The sequence below is a fragment of the Protopterus annectens genome, chromosome 7.part0, assembly GCF_019279795.1.
Source record: "Protopterus annectens isolate FY-2018-M chromosome 7.part0, PAN1.0, whole genome shotgun sequence".
In the NCBI taxonomy this organism is placed as follows: Eukaryota; Metazoa; Chordata; order Ceratodontiformes; family Protopteridae; genus Protopterus; species Protopterus annectens.
This window is the reverse complement of record NC_056739.1, coordinates 1,431,330,009-1,431,357,181: the sequence shown is the minus strand read 5'-3', so window position 1 is coordinate 1,431,357,181 and position 27,173 is coordinate 1,431,330,009. Positions and strand designations below refer to the sequence as shown.

The 27,173-nt window shown below is 40.0% G+C and overlaps 1 protein-coding gene across 13 annotated transcripts in view; it reads right to left on the bottom strand.

The window, feature by feature from the left end:
• CHL1 (cell adhesion molecule L1 like) overlaps positions 1-27,173 on the bottom strand; it is a 1,311,467-nt gene that overhangs the window by 283,202 nt on the left and 1,001,092 nt on the right. For all 13 annotated transcript variants that reach the window (XM_044077996.1, XM_044078002.1, XM_044078005.1 and 10 more), the window contains one exon: positions 540-662. In XM_044077996.1, the coding sequence (XP_043933931.1) occupies positions 540-662 (123 nt within the window). The remainder of the gene's footprint in view (positions 1-539; positions 663-27,173) is intronic.

Genomic DNA, 27,173 nt, shown 5'->3' with positions numbered 1-27,173 from the left:
TGATGCCTGTTACATGACAAAACACCGTTACTACAACCAGAAATATCTTTGAATTTTAAGGGAGATATAAATAAGAGTTATTATCCTCATAGTTTATTAAGTATACAAGACTGCTGTACTAGCTTTCGTTGGATTTACAGATGTGACAAAATATCAGGGTAAGATAACTTGCTGTGGTTGGGGGCCCCCAGGGAACAGGGGGCCCCCAGCGACTGCAGGGTTCGCTGGTGCCTAAAACCGGCTATGAGCCTATGTAAGTAGAAGCCTGTTAGTGCAGACCCCTTTAGCTTTTGCACTTCTGTGCCATGCCAAATGCCTCCTACAACATGCATGCTCTGTTGGCATTTATACTGCCTTGTTATGACACTTAGCTTCTGACTTGACAGTCTTTTAACAGAATGAGCTGCTATCCCTACCACAGTGTGGGTAAACTAGTATTAAACAATCACTTTCACCAAATCCTCCAACATATTTATATTTTAAACTGTTAGGAAAGCTGTGTATATTAACAAAATGATCACTGGAAGCATTTTACTTACTTAATTGGTACTGAAGATGATAATGGGTGACGATTCCATTAGGTGTAACAGGAGGTCTCCATGATAATGTCACAGCATCTTTACTAATGAGAGCTAGCTCTAAAATGTCTGGTGGTGAAGGAACTGAAATAAAGAACAGCAACACACAGTTAGTCTGTATAAGTGGAATTATGCACATTACTAAATTGACCCTTCCACTATTTAGATCATTCCTGTTTAACAATTTACTTTTGAATCAATGCTTCACTTGTTTGCAGGTGCTTGCATTGCTTAGTCAAGGGATATAAGATTGCAGGATACATTGAATGACGGATATTCATAAAACCATGATTCAAAACATGTCTTCACATTTCTGTAAGAATAACCAGTGAAGAATCAAGCAAGTAAACATGATGACTGCAAATAATGACTTACTTTTATCACAGCTAAACACAAAGTGAGCAGTTCTTAATTCAGTTAATAGTTTACTTATATTACTTTTTTGTGATGTTATTTATTATGCTGCTGTCTGGAGGAGCCCATCATCTCTTGCATTACTACAGTGCTGTAAAGTGACTGAGAAGGTTTTTCCACACTGAAAGGGCAGATTCTCTGAATATGATAACATTTGGTGCTAATGTCAGTATACAACCAGGGAACACATCAATCATCGTGGGCTACAGGGGCTTGATAGTCAGCCAGACTGGGGTAAAAGGGTAGCATAGAAATGGCACAGAAATATAATGGCTCACTCAATGTGTGGCAGTTGGCTTGAAGGATTAAGGAGCTGTTTTCTGTAGTCCAGTGGTACAAGGTTTAATTCCCTCAGACTCCATTGTCTAATTGTAAGTTTCCAAGCAAGTCACTTAACCAGGCACTCCTCCTGTGCTGAGTCTGAAAATTGAGTATGGAGATCAGCATTTTAACCTCTAAAACAAACAAAAAGTAAAATGTTGAACTGGGCAAAATGTCTGCAAAACTCTGTAGAAGTTACAGTCGATGATCTCAAGATATATAACTTAAAAATATATATATATACATATGTTATATATATATATATATATATATATATATATGTATATTTTATATATATATATATATATATATATATATATATATATATAGACAAACACACACACACACACACACACACACACACACACACACACACACACACACACAAACACACACACTATATATATAAATGTGTGTGTGTGTGTGTGTGTGTGTGTGTGTGTGTGTGTGTGTGTGTGTGTGTGTGTGTAAATGGTTTCATTGTACTTTCAGTACAGTGACTGTTTAGGAAGGAAGCTTGTGTTATTGAACTGACTGTTCATTGCAAGATTTAAAGAGTGCTCATATTATGAAGTGCTGCACTTGTTTTGCATAGCTGTACTTGTTTTGCATACAATTAAGATAATACTCAAGGTCCTCCAAAGTATAGTTCAACAACAAATGGACTAAGTACTGAGAGATGTACAAGCTGGTTTTAGAAGGAGTAGAGGCACTAGAACTCAAATTTCCAGTATGTTTTGGGTAATAATGAAACAAAGGAATTCCAAGAAAACATTATTTACTGCTGCTTTATTGATTACACTAAAGTCATTCACTGAGGGGACCATAGCAAACTGTGGAATGTTCTTACAGAACCTGGGTGCCAGGTTACCTTATTTGTCTCATGAGGATATTGGATGTAGAATAAGTACAGAAAACCACAAGGATCTATTTTTCATTTTAGTTACTTAATTCTTGTGTCAGATAGAGCAAGTGAAATTGTTGCTTAAATGAATCACATGCTGAAGTCTTCACTGCTGACAGAATTATTAGGAAATTCAGATATAGCAAAACAGCAATTTCTTCATTATCGTTTACTTTACTTCACAGTTCTGGTAACTGCTTACAAAGCACTTGGAACTGACCGTCGAAAAACTATAATGGTGTAGCCTAGTGCAAGAATGAATGTTTTGTGACACTGAATGCAGTGGCAATTTAATGTTCTCAGAAATCTATTAGTATACTGCATTGTAAAAAAGTTTGTTAAAACACTCAAAAACAGCAAACAGAGTATTCATTCATATTTCTTTAGTTCAAGTGAGGAGAATACATATTTCATATACTTTATATAGGTTCATAGGTTCATAGGTTTATACTAGGCTATCTGCCCTAAGGCATTTATAAGCCTAGCCCAAATTTTTGTGGCTTACACCACCCCTTATATGAAAAAATACTGTGCCCATTAGTTTGTTGTGCCTCTGTCCAGCAGTGACACAGAGATGATTCCCGGGGTAAACCTACGATCTCCCATCCACAGGTCTAGATTTCTCTTGAACAGAGTCAGCGAGGTGCTCTGCCTCACATGGACCGGGATTTTATTCCACAGCATAGGGAGTCTCTGAGTGATAAATCTATCCCTCCAGCACGTCCTATTTATATCCGTGCTAAGGTTTAAGTCGCTTGCTCTAGTGGTTTTGGTGGATTTGGATTTTTTGAGGTGGAGCATGTCCATTAATTCCGGGTTGGACATGGCCTTGTATGTCAGGCACATGTCACCTCTGAGCAGACGGTATGCGACTGAATAGAGCTGGAGTTTCTTCAATCTGGCAGCATATGACAGATTTTGGAGTCCCTTTATCCTTTTGGTGAGGAACTTTTGGGGTCTCTCCAATTGCTGCAGATGTCTGGTGAGATACATCCCGAATGGGGCATTGTACTTGATCATTGGTCTGATAAGTGAAGAGTACAGGGGAACAATGACCTCACTAGATCTGGATGTGAATCCCTTCATGATCAGGTGGGCAATGTAGAAGGTCTTTCTAACCACTTTAGCAATGTGAGTGTCAAAAGAAAGGCCACTGTCAACCTGGGTCCCCAGGTCCCTGATAACCTCTTCTGTGCTTAGTGGATTGCCACCTATATGGTAGCTTGGGGTTACCTTGTTTTTCCTGAAGGGTATGACTATACATTTTTTGGCGTTTAACTTCAGGCCATGGCTGTGGCACCAGCTATCTGTTTCCGTGAGTCCCTTCTGAAGGATATCCGTGTCCGATGCACTTTCCACTATGGCGCCCAGTTTGCAGTCGTCTGCAAACTTTGTCAGCCAAAGTCCTCCCATGCTGGCCTGTAGTTCTGAGAAGTAGATGCCAAACAATAGGGGGCCAAGGACCGAGCCCTGTGGGACACCACTTGTGACCGGCTTGGAGTCTGACACAGCGCCAGCAACTCTAACCCTGTGGGTTCTGTCCTTAAGCCAGTTTGCAACCCATCTTGTGACATATGGGTTTACATTTAAGCTGGTAAGTTTTTCTACAATACCCGAGTGGGGTATTGTGTCGAAAGCCTTTGCAAGGTCAAGGTAGGCTGTATGGACTGCCTTTCCTCATCAATGGCCTTGGTGACTGTTTCAAGAAGTCGACCAAGTTCAAAAGGCATGATCTTCCCTTGACAAAGCCAAACTGGGTCGGGTCCAATGTCTGCAAGTCCCCTATATCTTTGTTTATGAGCTCCATTATGATCCTCTCCATAGCTTTGCAGACTAGATTTGTTAAGCTTATGGGGCGGTAATTACCAGGGTCCATAGGCGCCTTTGTGGAGTGGGACCACAGTTGCCATACGCACTCCTTGGGCACGTATCCTGTGGTAAGGCTGAGATTAAACAGCTGCCTTATGTGCGGGTTTAATTCCTCATTTAGCTCGTGTAGCACACAGCCGGGGACACCATCCGGTCCCATTGATGCTGTGTTTTTAGCTTTAGAGAGAGCAGCTTTCACCTGCGCCTTTGAGATGTCCGGGAGGCTACACTCGGCTGGGATAGTTATCTCTCCTTTAGGGGGGGAGAGGGGGGTGAAGTTTGCACTGAACCTGTCTGCCAGTATGTTGGCAATGTCTGTGGGTTCAGTGATTTTTGTATCATTTTGGACTAATTCTGAGCATATCTGGGAGTTTCCACCCAGGTTCCTAACATAGCTGAAAAAGGCCTTATGATTGTCCTTTTAATCCATGGCAATTTTTCTCTCAAAATTGGCCTTAGTTGATTTTATGAGTGCTCGTATTTTTTTACTAATAATGATCAGGGTGACTTCCCTTTTATGGATTTTGTTCTATCATGTAATAGCTTTCTCCTCTTATTGTAAAGTTTGTTAATGGATGGGGTCCACCAGACTGGACGTTTGCCCTTTGTGGAAAGAGTCTTGGTTTTATTTGGGATTGCCTGATCCATGCAGTCCTGGAGGTGTTCATAAAAGGCATTTGTAAGGGCTTCCGCAGCTTGGGTTGTGGTTTCCTCTGGCTCAGGGGCCTTGAAGGATACTACACCAGTCTTGAGTAGTGTGAAGTTTGCTTTAGAGAAGTTCTTCACTATGGTCTTTTTGGTTTGGGGTGAGGGCGGGTTGTGGATTTCCAGTGAGAGTAGTGTATGATCAGATGTCACCAATGAGGGATATACTTCCGTGGAGCATTTTGTCCCCATGTTTGTGACAATGAGATCTAGTATATTTTCTCCTCTCGTGGGAACAGTGACTAGCTGTTCCATGGCATTTGAATTTATGAACTCCAGGAACCGTTGGGCTAGAAAGTTAGGGCTTGAGTAATGTTCCCAGTCTATATTCGGGTAGTTGAAGTCACCCAATATGATGGTGTTTGGAGATACATTTATACCCTCCAGTGTCTTCAGGAAGGCTGTGTGGAGTTCCTGAGTTTGAGAGGGTGGCCTGTATCATGCTATAATTTGTAGAGCAGTTTTGCCTATGGTTAGTTGCACCTGGATGGTTTCAAGTCATGCGTTGCCACCAACCTGGAGGTGTGGGTATCCTTTATGAATATGGATACACCCCTCCTTTTGTGGTGTGGTCCGGGTTTTGGGGCGGAACGCATGATATGAGGTAAAACCTAATAGTGCCGGGTGCTCTCAGGAGCCTTGAACCAGGTTTCAGTTACAGCACAGACATCGATGTTCTCCATACTGAGAAGGGCCTCGAGTGCGTGCATTTTGAGATTTAGACTTCTGGCATTGAGCAGCATTACCCTCAGTTTCTTCCCATTTTTGTTTTCTAGGGTGGTAGGTTTAGAATTTGAGCCTTGCCTAAAAAAGGCACTATGGGGGTGGCAAGAGCCTTAGCCAATATCCGGAATCCCAGGGTGACAGGTGCAAGCCCATGTAAGCAGCATGGCTTGTCAAGCATGTCATCCCAGGCAGACAGACACTGGATCCCCTTTGAATGACACCAGACATTAAGCCAATTGTTAAAGCTGATCATCTTGTCTCTATATTGTGGCATCATTCTTGGTGAAGGAAGGATACTGCTCAGGGTTAGGGTCATACCTGCCTGGGCTACATAATCAGAGAGCTCCTCTATGTCTCTTTTCATGTAGTCCAGGGAGGTACGTCTCAGGTCGTTCACACCAGCATGGACAATGACTGTGTCATATTTGTACTTGCCGTGGAGTGACCAGTGCTTGTGTTATGTGGCGGATTCTAGCGCCCGATAGGCAGCTTACTGTGACCCTCTCCTTGTTCAGCCTGGTGAGTGGGACGGCAGTGTGTCTGACTATGGAGTCACCTATGACAAGTATGTTTGGTGTTGTATTTGGCCTTAAGGGCTGTGACTGCTTTGCACACTGCTTTTGTGGTTTATGTGTTGCTTGTGGGGTGTCTTGAGGTAGCAGTTGTTTGGGTGTCTGCTTTGGAGGCCTCTGCTGTTTAGGTAAATTTTACTCAGAGCCTCAGTATGTCTTTGTGTGTTTATGTGTTTGATTCAGTGGAGTGGTAGCATTATGTGAGGCTGGTTTTGTGGTGTGTGTAGTTGCCTTCTCCTCCTGTCTGGTCTTGCCAGTCCTGAGTTGAGAGAGCTCAGCCTCCAGTTTGGCTAAATAGCTGCATCTCTCGCAAGTATTTGTGTTATGTGGGAGGAGGAGAGGGTTGTCTGTGTACATGAGGCAGTTATAACATTGCCTCAAGATTCCCAGATTCACCAGCTGGACCGGAGAGGAGATTGACAACTGACCTTTGGACATGCTAGAATAATATTGGGAAATCCTTAATTGAAAACAAGGGCCAGTGGGGAGTGAGGGTGTAGTGCTTTTAATTTTAGTGCTGACTTATATAATTGCTTTAGTGAGCAAGTGCCAGGTAACTTGAGTGCAATGTGTTACAAGTAACTAAATGCAAAAACGACAAACAGTAACTTTCTTTCAAGTGAAACAAGGAAATAAGTACAGTAAGCAATGCAGATATCACTAGTGATCCACAGAAGCGCTGAGAAGTTGCGTATTAGGTGGAATTAGCTTCCAGGGAAATAACAAGCAAACAAACAACAAGCATATAAACAAAGCTAGATTCAGCAGGCCTGGATCTAGTCTATGCTAGAGCAAACAAGGTGAACCAATTTCAGTAAGATATGTTGTAATAATATATAATATATATTATTATTACTAGTGGTAGCAGTATTGTAGTAATTGCAGAAGCTTAAAATGGCTCATCACCATCACTGCTCTGGTGGTAGTCATTGCAGATTGTGCCTCGTGATTAATGAGTGGCTTTTAAACTTCATATGATTGTAATAATGCATATAATGTTGAGCCTAATGAATGGACAGTCATGGGAATTTTATAGCAGGACAGGTGATGTGATGTCAGAAGTCATTTCAGTCTCTGAATTCACTGAAGATATGCCTGTAACTACACTAGCTAGATGCTATAGTTGCTCAAACCCCTTTCACTATGGAAGACGGTGGTGAGGATGTACATTTCAAAATATGGACTCAACAACAAACTGCCAGGTTCCTGCATGGGAATGCCTTATCTAAAAGCAAATATGGAAGTTACATAAACCATTAGATAGCATTAAGCTGGTGACCAGGCCGGATTTTTTGTATCCACTGGGAATAGATTCCCATGTTATATTAGAATATTTCAAGTTATTTTTGATAAGTAATGAAATAAATGGCACAGAAGGTAAAACATCCACAATCTGACCTGAGCTCTACTTATGAAATAGATACTAACCTCTCTCTCTCTCTCTCTATATATATATATCTACATGGACAGTTTTTCTCAAACCTGGGACCTCCCTCTGGTCAACAAACTCTTTTTATTATGTTGTTAGCAGAATTCCTTTCCTGCACCTGCATCTGTGATGAGCTTTAACAAAAACAGCAATTCAATCCAGTCATATATTTTCTAAAAAATCTACAGTATGCACACAAAGAAGCCATCATTCCATACATGAATCAGTTTTCCTGTTTTTCTTGTTGAAAGCAAATGTGTTTTCAGCCTGCTTATACCTAAAATATATTGCCATGTTCTACAGGTGCACAAATGTATAACATTTCAGATGATAATAACACTGGAGGCTACATTAAGAACTTAATTGTTTATGAAAATGTATTGCAAATAACAGAGAAGAGGAAGACATAATGGTCTTTTTAGAAGGAAAAATTGCCCTGAGGCATGCCTCTCAAATGTCCAGATTTTTGCAGAATGCCCAGATTTTTGCTTCAAACATACTGTTAGTTCATTATACAACTAATGGTTTGCAGCAAAACATCGAATACTGAAGTCACTAAAAAATACAGACAATTGAGTTTCAGGCTTCATAAAATCTAAGCCTAATTTGGAGCATTTATCCAGTTATTTTTAGCTTTGTCCAGAATTCTTGCACTAAGAGGATGAGAGATAAAAATAATATCCCATGACAGAGCTACCCACAGAGTAGGCTATAATTTTTATGATTGGCCCTGTTGCTGGGAAAGGAAATATGATTATAAGCTCAATTTTATTCATGGAGCTATGAGGAGAGTGGCAAAGGCAAGATTACCAAAATAGTTCTGAAAGCAATATTAGGCTCTCAGTGACAGTATCTTCTTTGTAGCTGAGAACATTTCAAAAATGCAAGCCTTGATGCCATAAAGAAGTGTGTCGAACCCTCATACAGTAGATATTGTATATGTTTGTAACTTGATACAGGGTCTAAATGATGAAATAAAACACACTGTAGAATGGTAAAATAAGGCTTAGACCAGATTATGTGGTCCAACAGAAGTGTAAAATTGATGGGCCAGTTGTCAACAATCAAATACTCCAAGTCCTTTGTGTGCACAAACAAGAAAGAAGTGGTGAAAATTTTAATTTTACATTTTCCTGAAACATCTGTGATCAACTGCCTTATGATCTACAAATTGAAAGGTGGCGCATTCAAACATAATTCATAGATACAATGGGTAAGCATACCAACATTTAAATCAGAACTGCAGACTCTGAACTTCAGCATTTCTATAAACATCCCCCAGCTAAGTGTCAAACAAGAATTAAGAAAGCAAACTCAAAAAGAAATTTGCTAAGCTTGTTCTTTAAGGACTTTGACTGTCCACTATATGTGCCATCATAACAAAGCTAATGTGAGGTACACATGGGACATTGGACACTTCCTAATATCACTCACAGTGAAGTGAAAGGCTACTTTCATCAATGTGATTATTATTTATTTATTTAACATTTGTTGACTGGGAAAGTCCAACTAGAACAGAGCCTATTTTCAGCGGAGATCAGGGGAGAAACGTTCTAGACACATGTCCTCACAAATATTTTCAGACAGAGCCTGCTAAGCTTGCATTGACATTGGGTCTGGCAGTTAGCTAAGAGGAATAAGGCATTGACCTGTTAAAGATGAGCTTCCTGTTCTCAGACTGCAGGACTTGATTCCTTCCACTGTCAATTTCCTGTCTCATGACTCTAAGCAAGTTAATTAAAATGACAATGCCCCTGGGCCACACATGAAAAGGGGCAAATGAAACTAGAGGGCCTACCTGATCAACATATATATATATATATATATATATATATATATATATATATATATATATATATATATATATATATTTTTTTTTCTATATGGGTTTTACAGGAGGCAGTATTGTTAGTATGCATTTCATGTTCATTTTTGTAAGATGTACTTGAAATAACAAAAGGAAATTGCCAATTTCATGAATACAAGTACATAACTAAGGACAGCTAAGAATAACATTTATAGCCAAAAATATTTAGATTATATATTGTAAACTTAAAAGAAGTCAGACTAGCATTGATAGCCCAATCACAAGTGGAGTCCCTCCAGGATCAGTCCTTGGATGACTTCTTTTTGGCATTTACTTATCAGACGTCAAGGCTAATGTTAGTGGTCTCTGGCTGACTAAATTTGCAGATGATTGCAAACTAGGAGATGTCATTGAGTCTCACACTGACACAAATGTTCTCCAGGAGGGGCTGACCCAGACAGACAACTGGTGTCAGAGTCATGGTCTAAAGCTAAATACCAAGAAATGCATAATAGTATCCTTTGGGAAGTCATCCATCCCTGGTAACTATCATATTTACAACACACCCCGTAGAGTTAACCCAGTAGTCAGGGACTATGAGACACACACAGATAGTAATCTAGCCTTTGATCATCATGTGTCTAAAGTGGTGAAGAAATCAGTATACGCTGCACAACTTATAAACACGGTATGGCATCTAAGTGTAAGGAAGTCATTGTTCCACTGTATTCAGCATTCATCAGACCTATCATTGAGTACAACGGCCCCTTTGGTATGTACCTAACCAGGCATATCCAACAACTAGTATGTACACAGATGTTCCTCACTACAAGAATACAGGGCATAAGAAATATGTTCTATGCAGACTGCCTCAAGGCTCTATCCCTGTATTCTGTTTCCAAAAGGCTTTTGAGGGGAGTTCTATGCCTGGCATACAGGGCATTGTCAGACCCCACTCTGATGGACCTCCTGCATATCCACAAAACAAACAGTACCAGAATTACCCATTATAAAGACTTAAACCTTGCCTGTGATATAAATACAACCTTCTGTAGAGATAGATATGTATACCAGAGACTACCCCATCTATGGAACAGGCTCCCCATCCATGTGAAGCAAAGTTCCTCCCTAATCCAATTCAAGTGCTACTTGGACAATTGGATGGGAAACCAGAATTTCATCCCTGGCTTGGCACCTATGTCTCTGATACAAACAGGTAACCTGTAATTTGTTCATCTTCCAGGCCCATGCTTACACTTATCAAGGGTATCAAATCTCATCAGAGATTTGGGATGTATGGCTAGGCTTAAAAAGGCCCTTGTGGTAGTTAGCCTAGTCAACACATATGAACCTATACCTGTTTTAAAAGTAGCTTTGATAATGCTGTGGACCTAGAAACAGCAGGTTGTTTTTGTTGGTTTACACCATACAGATATACTCCAAGGAGAAAAAGGTATTAGTTTCTGACTATATGCAGTAAAACATTAATAAAAACTAATTATAACATTTTATGCTGTATGCATTGGAATGACCATTGGCTATCTTAATTTGTTTGCTACAATTATCATGTGTTCATATGTTATATACTAATAGATGTAAGCACCACTGTCACTGATAAATGCTAATACTGAGTGATGAGTACCTTTCATTTACTTTTAAATCATCTTTTCTACAACCATGATACAATATGAGGTTAAAGTCTAATATCAATAATACCAACTTCTTTTTAACATTCCTCTTAATAATTTTAACAAGTATTTCCTCACTGAATGTAATTATTCTAACTTTATAAAAATAATTCTACTCAGTGATTTTATTCAAGTTATAAAATGTAATATTTCATCTATAATAATACTAAAAATGATAACCAGGAGCAAAGCAATGAAGGACAAAAGTACTTCAGTAACAAGTCGCATAAATCCAAGGATAGACAAACAAAGTCCAGCATTCTCCAGTAAAATAGTTTATTGGCGTGCACATAGAATCGTAGAATGGTTAGCGCTTTCGCTTACAGCTTCATCAGACAAATGCCATACACCCATTGAAGTGTTTAAATGCAATAAAAGGCGGGAACTGCTATTCAATTGTCATAAAACATTTAAAGACATATTACAAATTTATAAAGTTTTAAAACCATACAAATAAATCAAATTAAAGAACCATAGTTTCCACTCCAATCATGTAAATCATAACATTATTTACAAATAGTATTAAAAATTTTATGTAAAACTTTAATACATTGGCACATTTTGTCTGTGGATCCGGATGTCAAGAGACTAGTAGGTGAGAAACCCAAGTTTGTTTATAAAAACAAGATGAGTTTAAAAAAATTGTTATGCTATCCTAAAGCTCATAATAACTTTGGCTCAGATGCAGATGCTCATACCTATGCATGTGGCCATTGTAATTTTTGTTCTTACATTGAACCTGACCCTACTTTTGTACATCCTAGTGGATTTGGTTGTTTTAGAATGAGAGCTGATGGTAACTGCATGTCCACCAACGTGGTCTATTTGGCCACCTGCATCATGTGTCCCGCATTCTATATTGGAAAAACTAACAGGTGTTTGAGGGATAGAATGCGGGAACATGTCTACCACATCAGGATAGGTAGTCCACATAATGCTTTGGCGAAACATGTAAGTGAGACAGATTTGACTCATAGTTTTAGATTTAGGATTTTAGAAAGATTGCACAACACATATAGAGGTGGTGACATCAGTAATCTTACTGAATCCAAAGAAAGTACCTGGATTATTAAATTTAGATCTGATGTACCACCAGGTCTTAATGGGAAAGTACCCATTAGACCATTTTTAAAAATGAAAAGATTGAGGAAATGAATATGCTTCTATATTATTTTTGTGTTATTTTTCTATATTGTTCCATGAGATTGTTAATGTCTATACTATTTCGTCTCAGTTAGAACATTAGGTATTCCATGGTCCAACAGAATTTGGAGGAGTTGATGTGTCCTTCAGAAATGTTGACACATTGTTATGCAAGAAGTAATCTTATGCTTATTTTTAATAAAGTTTTACATAAAGTTTTTAATACTATTTGTAAATAATGTTATGATTTACATGATTGGAGTGGAAACTATGGTTCTTTAATTTGATTTATTTGTATGGTTTTAAAACTTTATAAATTTGTAATATGTCTTTAAATGTTTTATGACAATTGAATAGCAGTTGCCGCCTTTTATTGCATTTAAACACTTCAATGGGTGTATGGCATTGGTCTGATGAAGCTGTAAGCGAAAGCGCTAACCATTCTACGATTCTATGTGCACGCCAATAAACTATTTTACTGGAGAACGCTGGACTTTGTTTGTCTATCCTTGGATTTATGCGACTTGTTACTGAAGTACTTTTGTCCTTCATTGCTTTGCTCCTGGTTATCATTTTTAGTATTATTATTCTTTCTGGCTGTTTACTGGGAGCATTTACCCTACGTGGATCTGACTGTTTGTTTGTTAAATATTTCATCTATGTCTATATGCAAATAATTTCAGTTCTCCACCCATTCAATAGGAGCTGAATTCTATCTTATTATATATTCATATGGATGCTAGGAAAGAAGCAAATATAATTCATTTTAATATGTTTATATCTAAGCAATATAGCCCTGTCAATTTTAAACACCATGAAAGTCAGCAGGTAAATTTCCAGAAATTTCATACCCATCATCACGTGCACAACATGGTAACAAATCAGCAAAATGAAGAACTACATTTTATAACATATGAAAACCTTTTGTTGTACACTTGGTGACCACAGGATCAAAGGCCTTCTAAAGGTCTCATGAAGGTTCACACAAAGCTATGCATCACTATGTAAATAACAGGAAATCAGTTAATATGATTATCACTGATGTTACAATTAACACATGATATTAGTCACTATACCTTGTTACTTGTCTGAGTACTTTTCTGCTGCAGTCCATGCAGTCAGGAATGACCACAAATGAAGTTTGCTGAAAAAGCACAAAAACTGATTAAAGGTTTCCTTACCTTAGATGTAAATACATTGGGGATGGTACCCTGCATTAGGCCTGTGGTTAATCAAATGACAAAAAGGTGTTCATCCATAAAGTAGTTCTATCTCAGTTATTCTTGACAGACTAGACATCAGCTATACCTTTGGGGATTATTAGTTCCCTATTCTCAGCTGATACATGATGTTCCCTAGTGTTGCATAGCCAACAACAAAAAAAAGTGGAATAAGCAAATTAATTAAGCCTCAAGAGTGCCACTGTAGAAGGGGTCATATAGTGGTATTTGGTGTAAGGATTAAGAAGAGTAACTTACAGACACAAGGTACAGGGTTTGATTCTCACCTTTGGGAAGCATGGCTAGACTTAAAAAGCCCCTGGAGATGCTTACTTATCCCTTTCATTCTATGATTCTTTTTGTTGAACTAGTACCATAAGCTATGTGTTATAGATTAATACGTACCAAAACAAGCAGATATAAGAACATTTTTTTCCACAGGCCATCAAGTTCATAAATGGTTAACTCTACTTATTAGGTCAGGGTATTCTTTTTCCCAAGCCTCCAAGAATTCTTCAGTATTGTTTACATATTGTTAATACTTGTTTCTTTCAGAGTTTATTTCAGTATTTCTTGCACTGAGTTGCACTTTGCACCTTGTATGTATATATATATATATGTATATGTATATGTATATGTATATGTATATGTATACTTACTTTTTATGCTTAATAGTTGCATGTATGTCATTTGTCTAGTTCTTAATAGTTGTATGTATGTCATTTATGTAATTCATACTTGTACAGTCACTGAAACCAGAGTCAAATTCATTGTATGCGTGCATGCTTGGCCAATAAATGTGATACTGATTCTGATTCTGATGATTCCATGGAACAACACAAGTCCTTGGCGGAACTCATGTGGTCGGCCTGCTAAGTGGATAAAGATGGTTGTATCACTGTATGTGGGAAGGATCATGAAAGGAATAGAAGACAAGAAGCTGCATTCATGGAACAGATCCTAGAGGTAACACTGCTTGTTATTTCTACGAACCTCAATATACAATAGCAGACTGCACAAGGGGGCATCATGCTAGATAACACGTCATGTCACTGCAATTCTGTCATCAAAAGCAGAATATGTCAGCTGACAAAAAGCAATCTGTCTGCGGGTCATTGTTTAATAAAAGGCATGTACCCTGTACTACCCCAATAACTGCTCCTGTTGTCAATCCATACAACAGTGTGTTGTGCATATCAGGATCCAGGATGGCCAAAATGCCAAGAAATGTCAATAAACAATGTACAATCATAGCAGATGAATGGAGTGTCTGTGGTGCACCACGTCTGTGGCAGACATGACAAAATCACGGATTAGCATCAGCATGCTCTGCCTCGCGCATCTTAGAAAAGGAGTTTAGCAGCTAGGAATGATCATTACTTTATTTATTTATAACTGAATCTCATGACCTGTCCCCTTGTCTGGGAGATATCACCTTACATTTTAAAATGGCAGCTACACTTACCTGCCAGAAATAATAAAGCACTGGAGTATATCAGTCCTGTCAGAGAAAAGGAAGCCACTAAAATCTTACAATATAATGTGCAATATTTTGGCAATTTATCACAATATGGCAAGGATATGACACACTAATTGTATATATTGATGCAGTCACTTATGTTTATTGTTCAATGAGGAACCTCAGGCTCTGCACTTTGAGGAGCTCCACATTGGTTAAATCTGCTTCTAGTTTATAATCCACAAGTGTCTTAACCTGATCAGTGGCTAAAGCATTGAAGGCATGCTCTTTTGCTGACAGCATGTGTACACTGCTAAGAGACTGTCTTGTACTTTTCCCTTGTCTCTTAATATTGAATTAACTATTTAGAGAGAGTGGTTGAGTTGGCTGCTGCAGTCAGTTTCCTGTATTAGCAGGGAGTAATATACGTCAGCTGAGCTTTGATCTCAAATCTCCTTAATTTGGTACACTGAGAAATGAGAGTCACAGACCCACCTATGCAGGGCCCTCAACAAAAACTTACCCAAACAACAGAGACCCCCAAAAAACATTCACAAACACTCCACACACAACACCAATGACATCACATACAGTAGTCAACACACCAGTGTCTCACAAACACAGCCCATTAGGCATAACAATAAACCAACACAGCCTATAAGGCATAACAATAAACCAAACATACAAGTTAGTGGCGACTCAACAGTGAGACACAATAATTTTCCCCTCACCAAGTTCAACAAGGAGAAGGTCACGGTCAGTTGTTTGTCAGGTGCTAGAATCTGCCACATTATGCACGCACTTAAGTCACTCCACAACAGGCACAAGTATGACTCTGTCATTGTCCATGTCGGTGTGATGGACTTGAGACGTACCTCCATGGACTATAGAAAGAGACATGGTTGAGTTCTCAGAGTATGTCTTCCAGGCAAGTATGACCCTAGCCCTAAGCAGCATCCTACCTTCACCAAGAATGATACCACAATAAAAAACAAAAAAATGATTGACTTCAATAATTGGCTTAGTTTCAGGTGTCTTTCCAAGGGGATCCAGTATCTGTCTGTCTGGGATGACATGGTTGACAGGCCTTGATGGTTGGCAAAAGATGGCCTCCACCTGTCATCCCTGGGGTTCTGGATCTTGGCCAAGACTCCTGCCTCCCCCATTGTGCCTTTTTTAGGCTATGTCCCAAAGACAAATCTTCCAAGATAAAGGATCTGTCAAAATGCAAAATGAAGGTCATGCTGCTCAATGCTAAGAGCCTTAACCTGAAAATGCACTCACCAGAGGCTCTCCTCACACTGGAAGATGCCAATGTCTGTGCAGTCACAGAAACCTGGTTCAGGGCTGTGGAAACCACCCCTGCCTTACCAGGCTATACCTCCTCATTCCACACCTTCATAACCCAAAATGAGGTTGGAAAGACTAAGGGTGGTGGAGTCTCTATCTTCATTAAAGACAGGCACACCTCCAAAGTGGTTTACCAGCATGATGCACTGGAATTACTCCAGGTTCAACTGACAGTTGGCAAGACACCCATCTAAGTTATAACCAGCTATAGAACCCCCTCCATGACTAAGGACACCCACTCCTCCTACCTGGACCTACTTGACTCTATCAAGGTACTCCCTAACACTCTGATCCTTGGTGACTTCAACTACCCCACCATAGACTCAGTAAGCTATTCCTGCACTAATGCACTCACCAAGTGATTCCTTGACTTCAACAATGCTAATGCAGTAGACCAGCTGGTCTCATCCCCTACAAGGGGAGATAACATACTGGACTTGGTTCTCACCAACATGGGTGACTGCTGCACCACTCCCATAGTATGTTCTTCCCTGGTGAGATCAGATCATCTGTCTGTCTCATTCAAAGTTTCTATCCCACCCAGCCCCTCCCCAGCCATAACCAGGCTAAAACCTTCTCAAAAGCTGACTACAACCTCCTAAGAGAGGGTATCTGCAGCTTTACACCACGGCCCCCCTCACAGGATGCAGACAACTATGTTGAACAGTACGCCAGTGCAGTATGCAAACACCTCTACAACTGCATGGACTCAGCCATACCCAACAGAACTAAAACCTGCTCTTCAAGGAAACACAAACCTATCTTGTGGACATCCTCTATCAACAGGCTTTACAGCAACAGGAAGAAACTGTTGTCCAAGGGTAAAAAGGAACAAATTCCAAATCAGAAAAAAACTCCCTCCTCCACCTCAACAAGCAAATTAGATTACTAGGGAAAACCTCCAAAGCCAGTTATGAGTCAGAACTAGCCTCTGAAACAAAGAGAAACCACAAGTCCTTCTTCAGTTACGTTAGGAACCTCCATGGCAAAGTCCAAGTTTGTTCTGAATTAGTACTTAATGGTACCACTTACACTGATCTTGTTGACTTAGCCAACCTGCTAGTTGATAGGTTCATTGCAAACTTCACCCCCCTATCCCCCCAACATCCCCAATACTTGCCACACACCTCACATCTCCATAGATCAAGTGTTTAAGGCCCTATCCAAGGCAAAGAATACAGCTTCCATGGGACATGATAGTATCCCAGGCTGTATTCTGCACCATCTCCAGCAAGAACTAGCTTCACCATTGAGCACCCTGTTTAACCACAGTCTAATTTCAGGCTTAATTCCAACAGAGTGGAAAACCACCACTGTCATCCCTTTACACAAAGGTGGTGCCACTACTAATGTGGGAAACTATCACCCCATTATCTTGACAAGTCTGATCTGTAAAGCCATGGAGTGTATTATTATGGATCTCATAAACAAGGACACAGGCAATCTCCAAGCACTTGACCCCACCCAGTTCGGATTCATCAGGGGCAGTTCTTGCCTACTGAACCTAGTTGACTTCTTTGAGACTGTCACCAAGGCCCTGAATGAGGGAAAGTCAGTACATATAGCTTACCTTGACCTGGCCAAGGCCTTTGACACAATCCCCCACTCAGGCATAATTGAAAAGCTAACACAACTGGTGTTAATCCCTATCTCATCAGATGGGTAGCCAACTGGCTGACAGATAGGACCCACAAGGTCAAAAAAGGTGCCACCACCTCTGACAGCAGTCCTGTCACTAGTGGTGCTCCCCAGGGATCTGTCCTGGGTCCCCTACTGTTTGGCATTTACTTCTGAGAGGTCCAGGCAAAGACAAAGGGCCTGTGGCTGACCAAGTTTGCAGATTACTGTAAGTTGGGTGCTGTCATTGACTCCCCAAATGATGTTAACATACTGCAAGAGGGTCTCACAGCTACAAATAACTGGTGCCAAAGTCATGGTCTTAAGTTAAATGCAAACAAATGTATTATCATACCATTTATCATACCATTTGGCAAAAACATGGCCCCTGCTGATTACCACATCAACGTCAACCCCTAAGCACTCAACCTTTGGAGAGAGACCTGGGTACTCAGGTTGATAACAATCTCACATTTGACCATCATGTGGCTGCAGTGGTCAGAAAAGCCTTTTACTTAGTTCATCTCATAAGTAAAGGGATTGCATCCAGAAAAAGGAGGTTATTACCTCTCTGTACTCCTCCCTCATTAAACCTATAATTGAGTATAACACCCTGTTTGGTATGTACCTCTACAAACACCTGCAACAACTGGAAAGGCCACAGAAATACCTCACAAAGAGAACCCATGACCTCCAACATCTGTCCTATGTGGACAGGCTGAAATCACTATCACTCTACTCGGTGTCATACAGATTGCTCAGAGGTGACTTGTGTCTCACCTACAAGGCAATATCAGACCTGCCCTACCAGAAATGCTCCATATCTGTAAGGCTAAATCCTCATGCATTACCCACTTGATAAGCCTAAATCTAATATGCAACATCAACAAAACCTGCTGGAGAGACAGATTTGTCTCCCACAGGCTGCTCTGTCTCTGGAATAGACTTCCTATACATGTCAAATAGAGCATCTTGCTGACCTTCATCAAGTGCAACCTTGATGAGTGGATGGGAAACCACAAATTTGGCCCAGGGGATCCACCTTTGTCCCTTATTGACAGGGGCAACAGGTACTGACTGAGATTTCTTTTTTGGGGATAATTTCTTGGCTAGGCCTATAAGGGCCCTAGGGCCATTAGCCTAGTAACCTCCAATGACCATGCATCCAATGATCATATAATTCTATGAAAATGGCACATATGCTTCACATGTATAAAAATGATAAAGTTATCCCTAATATTCATTTGCATTTGAATTCCTTTAAAAATAAGGAATTAAATTAAATCAAAAAACATGTGAAGGTGAAACCACACTAAAGTAAGGAGGAAAGCCATTCTAATAATTAAAACAAAAAATGCTGAACAGTATTTCATGATCATTGGTAAATGTATTATTTAGTTCTTTTGTCTTCACTGTACTTAAGACTTCTTCAGATCAAATTAAATCAACAGCCTATAAATTAAGAAAACACACACACACACAAATGCACATGCACTTGGATACTGATTCAGTTTAACTTCTTTTTTAGAGGTTGATTTATAGCTTCCTAAGACAAAACAGTTAATGGCATGGGATAAGGCTGGAATTCAATGTTTAATTCCATGTACAGTTCTGCTGTTACTGGCATATTAAATGTAACATACCAGTCGCTAAGTTCAGATTTGTGCACTCATGAAATTGAGTGAGGGACATATAAAAAGTTTACGAGGAAAAAGTATGATGCCCAAATATTCAAATATATTATTTAGCATATTTTACAATTAAATCAAATAGATTCCTGACTCATGTACCAAAACAATGTATCAATATTTTAAAATTATATGCCAAATAAATACTTGAGATATTTTTAAGAAAGAGTTGATTATGTGTAAGCCAATAGAATACCAGTATGTGTATATATATATATATATATATATATATATATATATATATATATATATATATATATATATATATATATGTATTTATCTATACAGGTACTTCAAGGGATAAACAAACATATGTTAATATGAAGTGCTACTGTGTCAGGAAACATTACTGCTCATGACACAATTATGTGAGACACATTAATGGAAGGCTTATTAATCAGATTTTTTTATGCATCTATCCATCCACAACCCCGTTTCCTATTTTTGCACATGGGGTCATGGTGTCGCTTCAACAGTCACAATCATCTAGACCCAAGGTTCACACTACTCGGCCCTGCCACAGCTCATAGGTTCATAGGTTCATAGGTATGTACTAGACTATCAGCCCTAAGGCCTATATAAGCCTAGCCAAACAAGGTTTCCTGGCTTTCGCCACCCAAGAAAATTATTTTCCTGTGCCCCTGTCAAGCAGCACCACAGCGGTGATCCCCAGGGTGAATTTCCTGTTTCCCATCCAATTGTCAAGATTTTTATTAAAGAGGGCCAATGAGGAGCTCTGCTTGACATGAATGGGTGGCCTGTTCCAGAGCAGGTGAAGTCTCTGGGACAGGAATCTATCCTTTCACCATGTTCTGTTTATTGTGGTGACAAGGTTTAGGTCCCTGGAGCGTGTGGCTCCAGAGAGATTGTGATTTCTTTAAGTGCAGTATGTCCATCAGATCTGGGTTAGACATGGCTTTGTATGTTAGACAGAGGTCACCTTTCAATAGGCAATATGCAACGGATTAGAGCTGGAGTTTTTTGAGATGGTCTGCATATTGCATCTATTTGAGGCCGGTAATCCTCCTAGTGAGGTACTTCTGTGGCCTTTCTAGTTGCTGCAGATGTCTTGCCAGGTACATGCCAAATGGAGCGTTGTACTCTATAATGGGTCTGATGAGGGATGAGTAGAGAGGAATGATGACCTCTCTTTTTCTGGAGGAGAACCCCTTTGTAATGAGGTGTGCCACATAGAAGGATTTCCTGACTACTGTGGTGACATGATTATCAAAGGAGAGACTACTGTCCACCTGTGTCCCAAGGTCTCTTATCACACTTTCTGTGTTTAGTAGGCTACTGCCTATGTGGTAGTTCATGGGTACAGTGTTTTTCCCAAAGGGGATGACAATGCACTTCTTAGCATTAAGCTTTAGGCCATGACTTTGACACCAAGCATCAGTCTCAGTGAGGCCTCTTTGTAGAATGTTCACATCCTTAGGCAAATCTATTATGGCTCCTAGTTTGCAGTCACCTGTGAATTTCATTAGCCAGAGATCAGCTGTATTAGCCTGGACTTCAGAGAAGTAGATACTGAGCAGGAGGGGACCCAGGACTGAACCCTGTAGTACTCCGCTTGTCACTGGTCTGAAGTTGGATTTGGAGTCAGATACTTTCACTGTGTGAGTTCTGTCAGTGAGCCAGTTGGCCACCCATCTTGTGACATATGGATTCATGCCTAGTCCAGTGAGTTTATCTATAATACCAGAGTGGGGGATGGTGTCAAAAGCCTTGGCAATGTCAAGATAGGCTGTGTGCACCACCTTACCCTCGTCTACAGCTCTAGTGACTGCTTTGAAGAAGTCAATCAGGTTTAGTAGGCATGATCTACCTTTTACAAACCCAAACTGAGTGGGGTCTAGAGTTTGTAGGTCACCTATGTCTTTGTTTATAAGCTCCAGTATGATACATTCTATGGCCTTGCAGACCAGGCTTGTCAGGCTAATGGGGCGGTAGTTCCCAGGGTCACTGGTGGCACCCCATTTGTGGAGTGGGTTACCCGTTGCTGTGTGCCATTCCATAGGCACAAAACCTAAAGTGAGGCTATGGTTGAACATGGTACTTAGGTGGGGTGTCAGTTCATTCTGTAGTTCATGCAGAATGCAGTCTGGCATGTTGTCCAGTCCCATGGATGCTGTGTTCTTGGCTTTGGAGAGTGAGATCTTTACCTGTGCATCCGTAATTACAGGGGCTTTGCAAAATTCCAGTATGGAGATGGGCCCTTTGGGGGTTGAGGGAGGGGTAAAGTTTGCACTGAACCTGTCTGCCAGGATGTTGGCAACATCAGTTGGTTCGGTAAATGTAGTGCTATTGTGCTGTAGTTCTGAGCAGATCTGAGTGTTGCCATTGAGATTATTGACGTAGCTGTAGAAAGCTTTGTGGTTGTCTTTAGAATCACAATGATTTTATTTTCGTAACTAGCTTTGAAGGATTTTATGAGGGTTCTCAGCTTCTTGCTGAAGCTGACTAGGGAGTTCCTGCAATCATGAGATTTTACTCTTTTTTTTTGCAACAGTTTCTTCCTTCTGTTGTAGAACTTGTTTATGGCAGTGGACCACCGGATTGGCTTCCTTTTTTTGAAGGATAGCATCTTGGTTCTGTTGGGGATGGCACGGTAAATGCACTCGTGTATGTGCTTATACAGTGCTTTTGTATATGATTCAGCAGTCGTGTCTCTATTTTCCATCTGTGTGGGTGACATGAAGTTGTCCACTTCTGACTTAAGAAACATCAAGTTGGCTTTGGGGGAATGTTTTATGGTGGTTTCCTTAATGAGGTGTGGGGGGTGGGATATGGATGTCTAGGGTGATTAGCTTGTGGTCAGACCTGACCAGTGATGAGTTGACCTCTGGCATGGAGCATCTGTTACCCATATTGGTAATGACCAGGTCCAGTATGTGCTGCCCCTGGTCGGGGTATGGACAAGCTAATCCAGGGTGTTGGAATTGATGATTTCCAGAAAACATTGGGCAGATGAGTTAGTACATGAGTAGTTTTCCCAGTTGATGGTTGGGGAGTTGAAATCTCCCAATATTAGGGTATTGGGCTGTACCTTAATATTATCCAGTATATCAAGAAACATGGAGTGGGCATCCTGGGGCATGGCGGGGGATCTGTAACAAGCTACAACCTGAATTGCAGTCTTGCCCAGTGTTAACTGTACTTGGATAATTTCGGATGCATTATGTTGAGCAACTAGCCTGGAGGTGTGGACATCCTTTATGAATATGGACACCCCTCCTCCTTTAGTGTTCAGTCCAGGTTAGGTGGCCGAAAGGTCTGGTAAGAATTGTAGCCTGGTAATGCGGGGGTGCTCTCTGGAGCCCTAAACCAGGCCTCTGTCACTGAACAGATGTCAATGTTTTCCATCTTAAGGAGTGCCTCGAGTGAGTGCATTTTGAGGTATAGACTTCTAGCATTGAGTAGCATTATCCTAAAATTTCACTAGTTTGTATATACTATGGTGGTGCATTTGATGTTTGAGCCTTGCCTAAAAAAGGCACAATAGGGGCAGCAAGAGCCTTAGCCAGTATCCGGAATCCCAGAGATTGCACATGCAGGCCATCTCTGGTAAAGCATTGTAGCCTGCCTATCATGTTGCCCCAGGCAGACAGATACTGCATCCCCTTGGAATGACACCAGAAGCTTAGCCAATTGTTGAAGTCAGTCATTTTTGTCCTTGTACTGTGGTATCATTCAGGGTGATGGCAGGATGCTGCTCAGGGCTAGTGTCATACCTGCCTGGGCCACATAGAGAGCTCCTCCATCTCTCTTTTCATGTAGTCAAGGGAGGTACGTCTCAGGTCATTCTCTCCAACATGGACAATGACAGGGTCATATTTGTACTTGTTGTGGAGTGACCTGAGTATGTGCATTAAATGGCAGATCCTGGCACCCGACAGGCAGCTGACAGTAAAATTCTCCTTGTTTAGCCTGGTGAGAGGGATGTCAGTGTGCCTGACTATAGAGTCACCAATGACTAGTGTGTTGGGTGCATTGTTTTGCCTTATGGGCTGAGGTTGAGAGGCACACTGATTTTGTGGGCTATGTGTCATTGTGGTAGTGTTGGGGGGTGATGGTTGCTTGCATTTCAGCTTTGGAAGTCTCTGTTGTTTGTGCAGATTTTTACTGAGAGCCTCCGCAAATGTAGGTATGTGTTTTGTGCTACTATGTGTGGGTTTGGGTGGTGCAGGTTTTGATGGACTATGTGTTGAGTGCAGTGTGGTGTTTACCTTCTCGTCTTGACTGTCTAGTCCAATCTTGGCTGGAGAGAGTTTGGCTTCCAGTCTGGCTATATAAGTGCATCTCTCATTGGCTGTAGTATCGGGTGGTAGGAGGAGAGGGTTGTCAGTGTACATGAGGCAATTGATACATTGCCCCAATATGCCCAGATTCATCAGGTGGACAGTAGAAAACATTGAGAACTGACCCTTAGACATTCTTAGTTAGTGCTTATTAATTTAAGTATTAAAAACTGATTTCCTCTTGACATGTGAGGAAAGTTGAGTGTTGCAGTAATTTGTAGATTATTTAGTGCTTGCAACAAGATTTGGACAGTGCTGAGCACAAAGAAACATTTTTGACTAATAAAGCTAGAAAACTAGCTAGTTCTAAGGGAAAATCTGAAGAGCAGACTTTCTGGCACCAGGAATAGTTTAATCATAGTTAACCACTGCTGTGTGGTGTGCAAAACCACCCAAACATGGGTTTTTAAACAGAAAGACGAAAGGGATAGAAATAGCCCAAAATGGTCAAAAAAACTACAAATTCTGTGCTGAAACCACTCCTCCAGTGACAGATAGGCTGTTCAAAGCTCACCACTCTCACTGATGAACAGAGGAGCTTCCCTCTATCTTAGAAAGGTCTGGACAACACAGAAACTTAAAAACAGCCCAAAATTCAGCAAAATCTGAAAACCGGACTCTACTGGTTCTAGAAAGGTAGGAAACAAATAGATAGAGGATTTCTTTTTTTTTTTTTGTGTTTGTTTTTTTTTTCAAAAGTTAAAGCAGATACAGGAATACAAACACTTTTAAAACAAAAAAATGGCTATCACACTTGTGTGTAGCCCTTAACAGTTAAACAGTTGTAAAATACTTAAAAACGATCAAAGTGCAAACAGTATAAGAATTCAAAAACAGTTCAAATAAGTAGCAAAGTTAATAAAACGGTTGGAATAATGCGGCTAGCAAAAATAAGAAATAAAAAGCAAAGCAGAGGTACTTAAATCACTCAAAGTCTCTATTTTCTCTCTCTGCTGCTGTAGGACTCTGCAGGACACCCATGCAGGCTCTTGCTGAGATAATACAAGTGCAAAAAATGCGCAAACATGGGTTTTTAAACAAAAATATGAAAGGGATAGAAATAGCTCAAAATGGCCAATAAAATGACAGATTCTGAGCTGAAACCACTCCTCCAGCAACAGATAGGCTGTTCAAAGCTCACCACTCTCACTGATGAACAGAGAAGCTTCTTTCTATCTTAGAAAGGTCTGGGAATAGAGAGATAGAATTTTTTTTGTTTGTTTTTTTTTTTCAAAAGTTAAAGCAGATACAGGAATACAAACACTTTTAAAGCAGAAAAATGGCTATCGCACTTGAGTGTGTAGTCCTTAACAGTTAAAACAGTTGAAAAACACTTAAAACTGATCAAAGTGCAAGCAGTATAAGAATTAAAAAAAAACTGTTCAAATAAGTAGGGAAGTTAATAAAAAATGGTCAGAATAATGTGGCTAGCAAAAATAAGCAATAAAAAGCAAAACAGAGGTACTTAATCAACTCAATGTCTTCCATACCATACACTCGCAACTACGGCCAATTTAGAATGCCCAGTCCACCTACTGCATATCTTTGGAATGTGTGAGGAAACAGGAGCACCAAGCTGAAACCCACCTGAACACAGAGGATGGACATGCCTACTCCTTAGATAAGGTAACCCAACTGAGAATCAAACCAGAGTACCTCTTGCTGTGAGGTGACAATGCTATCCACTGCACCACTGTAACGCCTTTGTTATGCAACCATATACTGAAAAACGTGTGTAATAAATGCACCCTTACCATTTATTTTATTTTTATTTTACATCTGGTAACTGGGTAGTGTCCAACTTGGCAAAAAAAGCACATTTTCAGTGGAGACCCAGGTAGAAAAGCTCCCAAAGTAAAGGTTACGATACTTGGTATCAGGTGTGCAAGTTACAGTACAAAATTACTAAGAAGTTTACATAATTACATAGTACAGTATAAATCAAAGTTAATAATAGCTGATAAAATCAGGGAAAAAAAATCAAACAAAAAAAATCAGATGATTACCAGTTAATTATTTATTCATCCATATACTTTGAAAGGTTTAGGTTCTTATGTGTCTACTAAACTTTGTACTTTCTGTACAGAGTATTATCATTTACATAGCGCTGTGCTTTTTAGTAAGGCAAAAATGGGATAAACTCTGGAAAAAACATGCATCAGTAAGGAACTTTTTGTATTCCAGTGCTTACAGCTTTACAAAGAGGATTGGACATGGGACTTAGATGCATGTTAATCGACCATGAATGAAGTATGAAGTTTGCAGGTCAAATTGTAAGTATTTCTGAGTTAATCTTGAACAATAGATTTAGTTTATTTCCATACTTAAAGTTAAGGTGAAATCGAGCTGATGTTTCTAGGTTGGCAGATATGCCAATGAGCAATTTATTCTCCTATAAATTGCTTGCTACTGGTGAAGAGGGATCTTACTCCTGAAAGGTATAAACCAGTTATGTTTTTCAACTAATAAAATATTTACTTAGTTAAGTGTCTTTTGGTCTTCTGTAGTCGTCATATTTTTGTTTGAAATATAGTAGTGAACGGTTATTACAATCATCTATGGCAAATGTGGTCTCTTTCCGCACACATAATAGTCCATGATTTTTACTGCTTATCCTCATCATATAATTCACAGTACTGTATGGCAGTTAGAGTATAATAGAGGAAAGCTTCCCATCCTTCACACTGATATCAAAAATATAACTTCCTACTGAAAGCAGTCTTGTAATTTACTAATTAGTCCCAAATATGCTGCAGCCATTTTGCAATATTATGTGGTAATTACAATATATTTCAGACCTTCTGTATTATTCTAATACACTATATATACTGTTTTTTCAATATTAGCAGCAGCTGATGTCTCATTTTGATTTTTTTTTTGTTGTTTCACCTCCTTGTAGCTGCCCATGAACTTTCAGCTTATTTTCCCCTCATCCGCTGAGTCTGCCACACACACTTTAGCCTCCCAAGGGTTAACCCTGATCTACATCCAGGTCTGCTGAGGAGATTGATGATTCTAAGCCACCATCACAATGTTGAGAAGGAATTTGTTTTTTGTTTACACCCTAAATTTAATTTCACAAAAAACTGTGACGTCCTTGGAATGGACATGCAATGTGCCATACTGCCATATTTTCCCACCTGCATGGCAACTCAGCCATGTCCCCTACCACCATTAGACAATGCCATTCATGCATGCTCCAAGCCTTCACTGGAGACTTAACATGAGTCAGTCTCCTTTTTCTATGTCAGCATCTCAAACACTCAAATTATGAATCTTATCTTGGTCACTTGGGCCATGGTCAGTCCCTTATCACTCCACATCATGGCTTTGGTACTGTCTTACCAGGAATTGTTAATGCAGCATGTCTGACAAAATATGG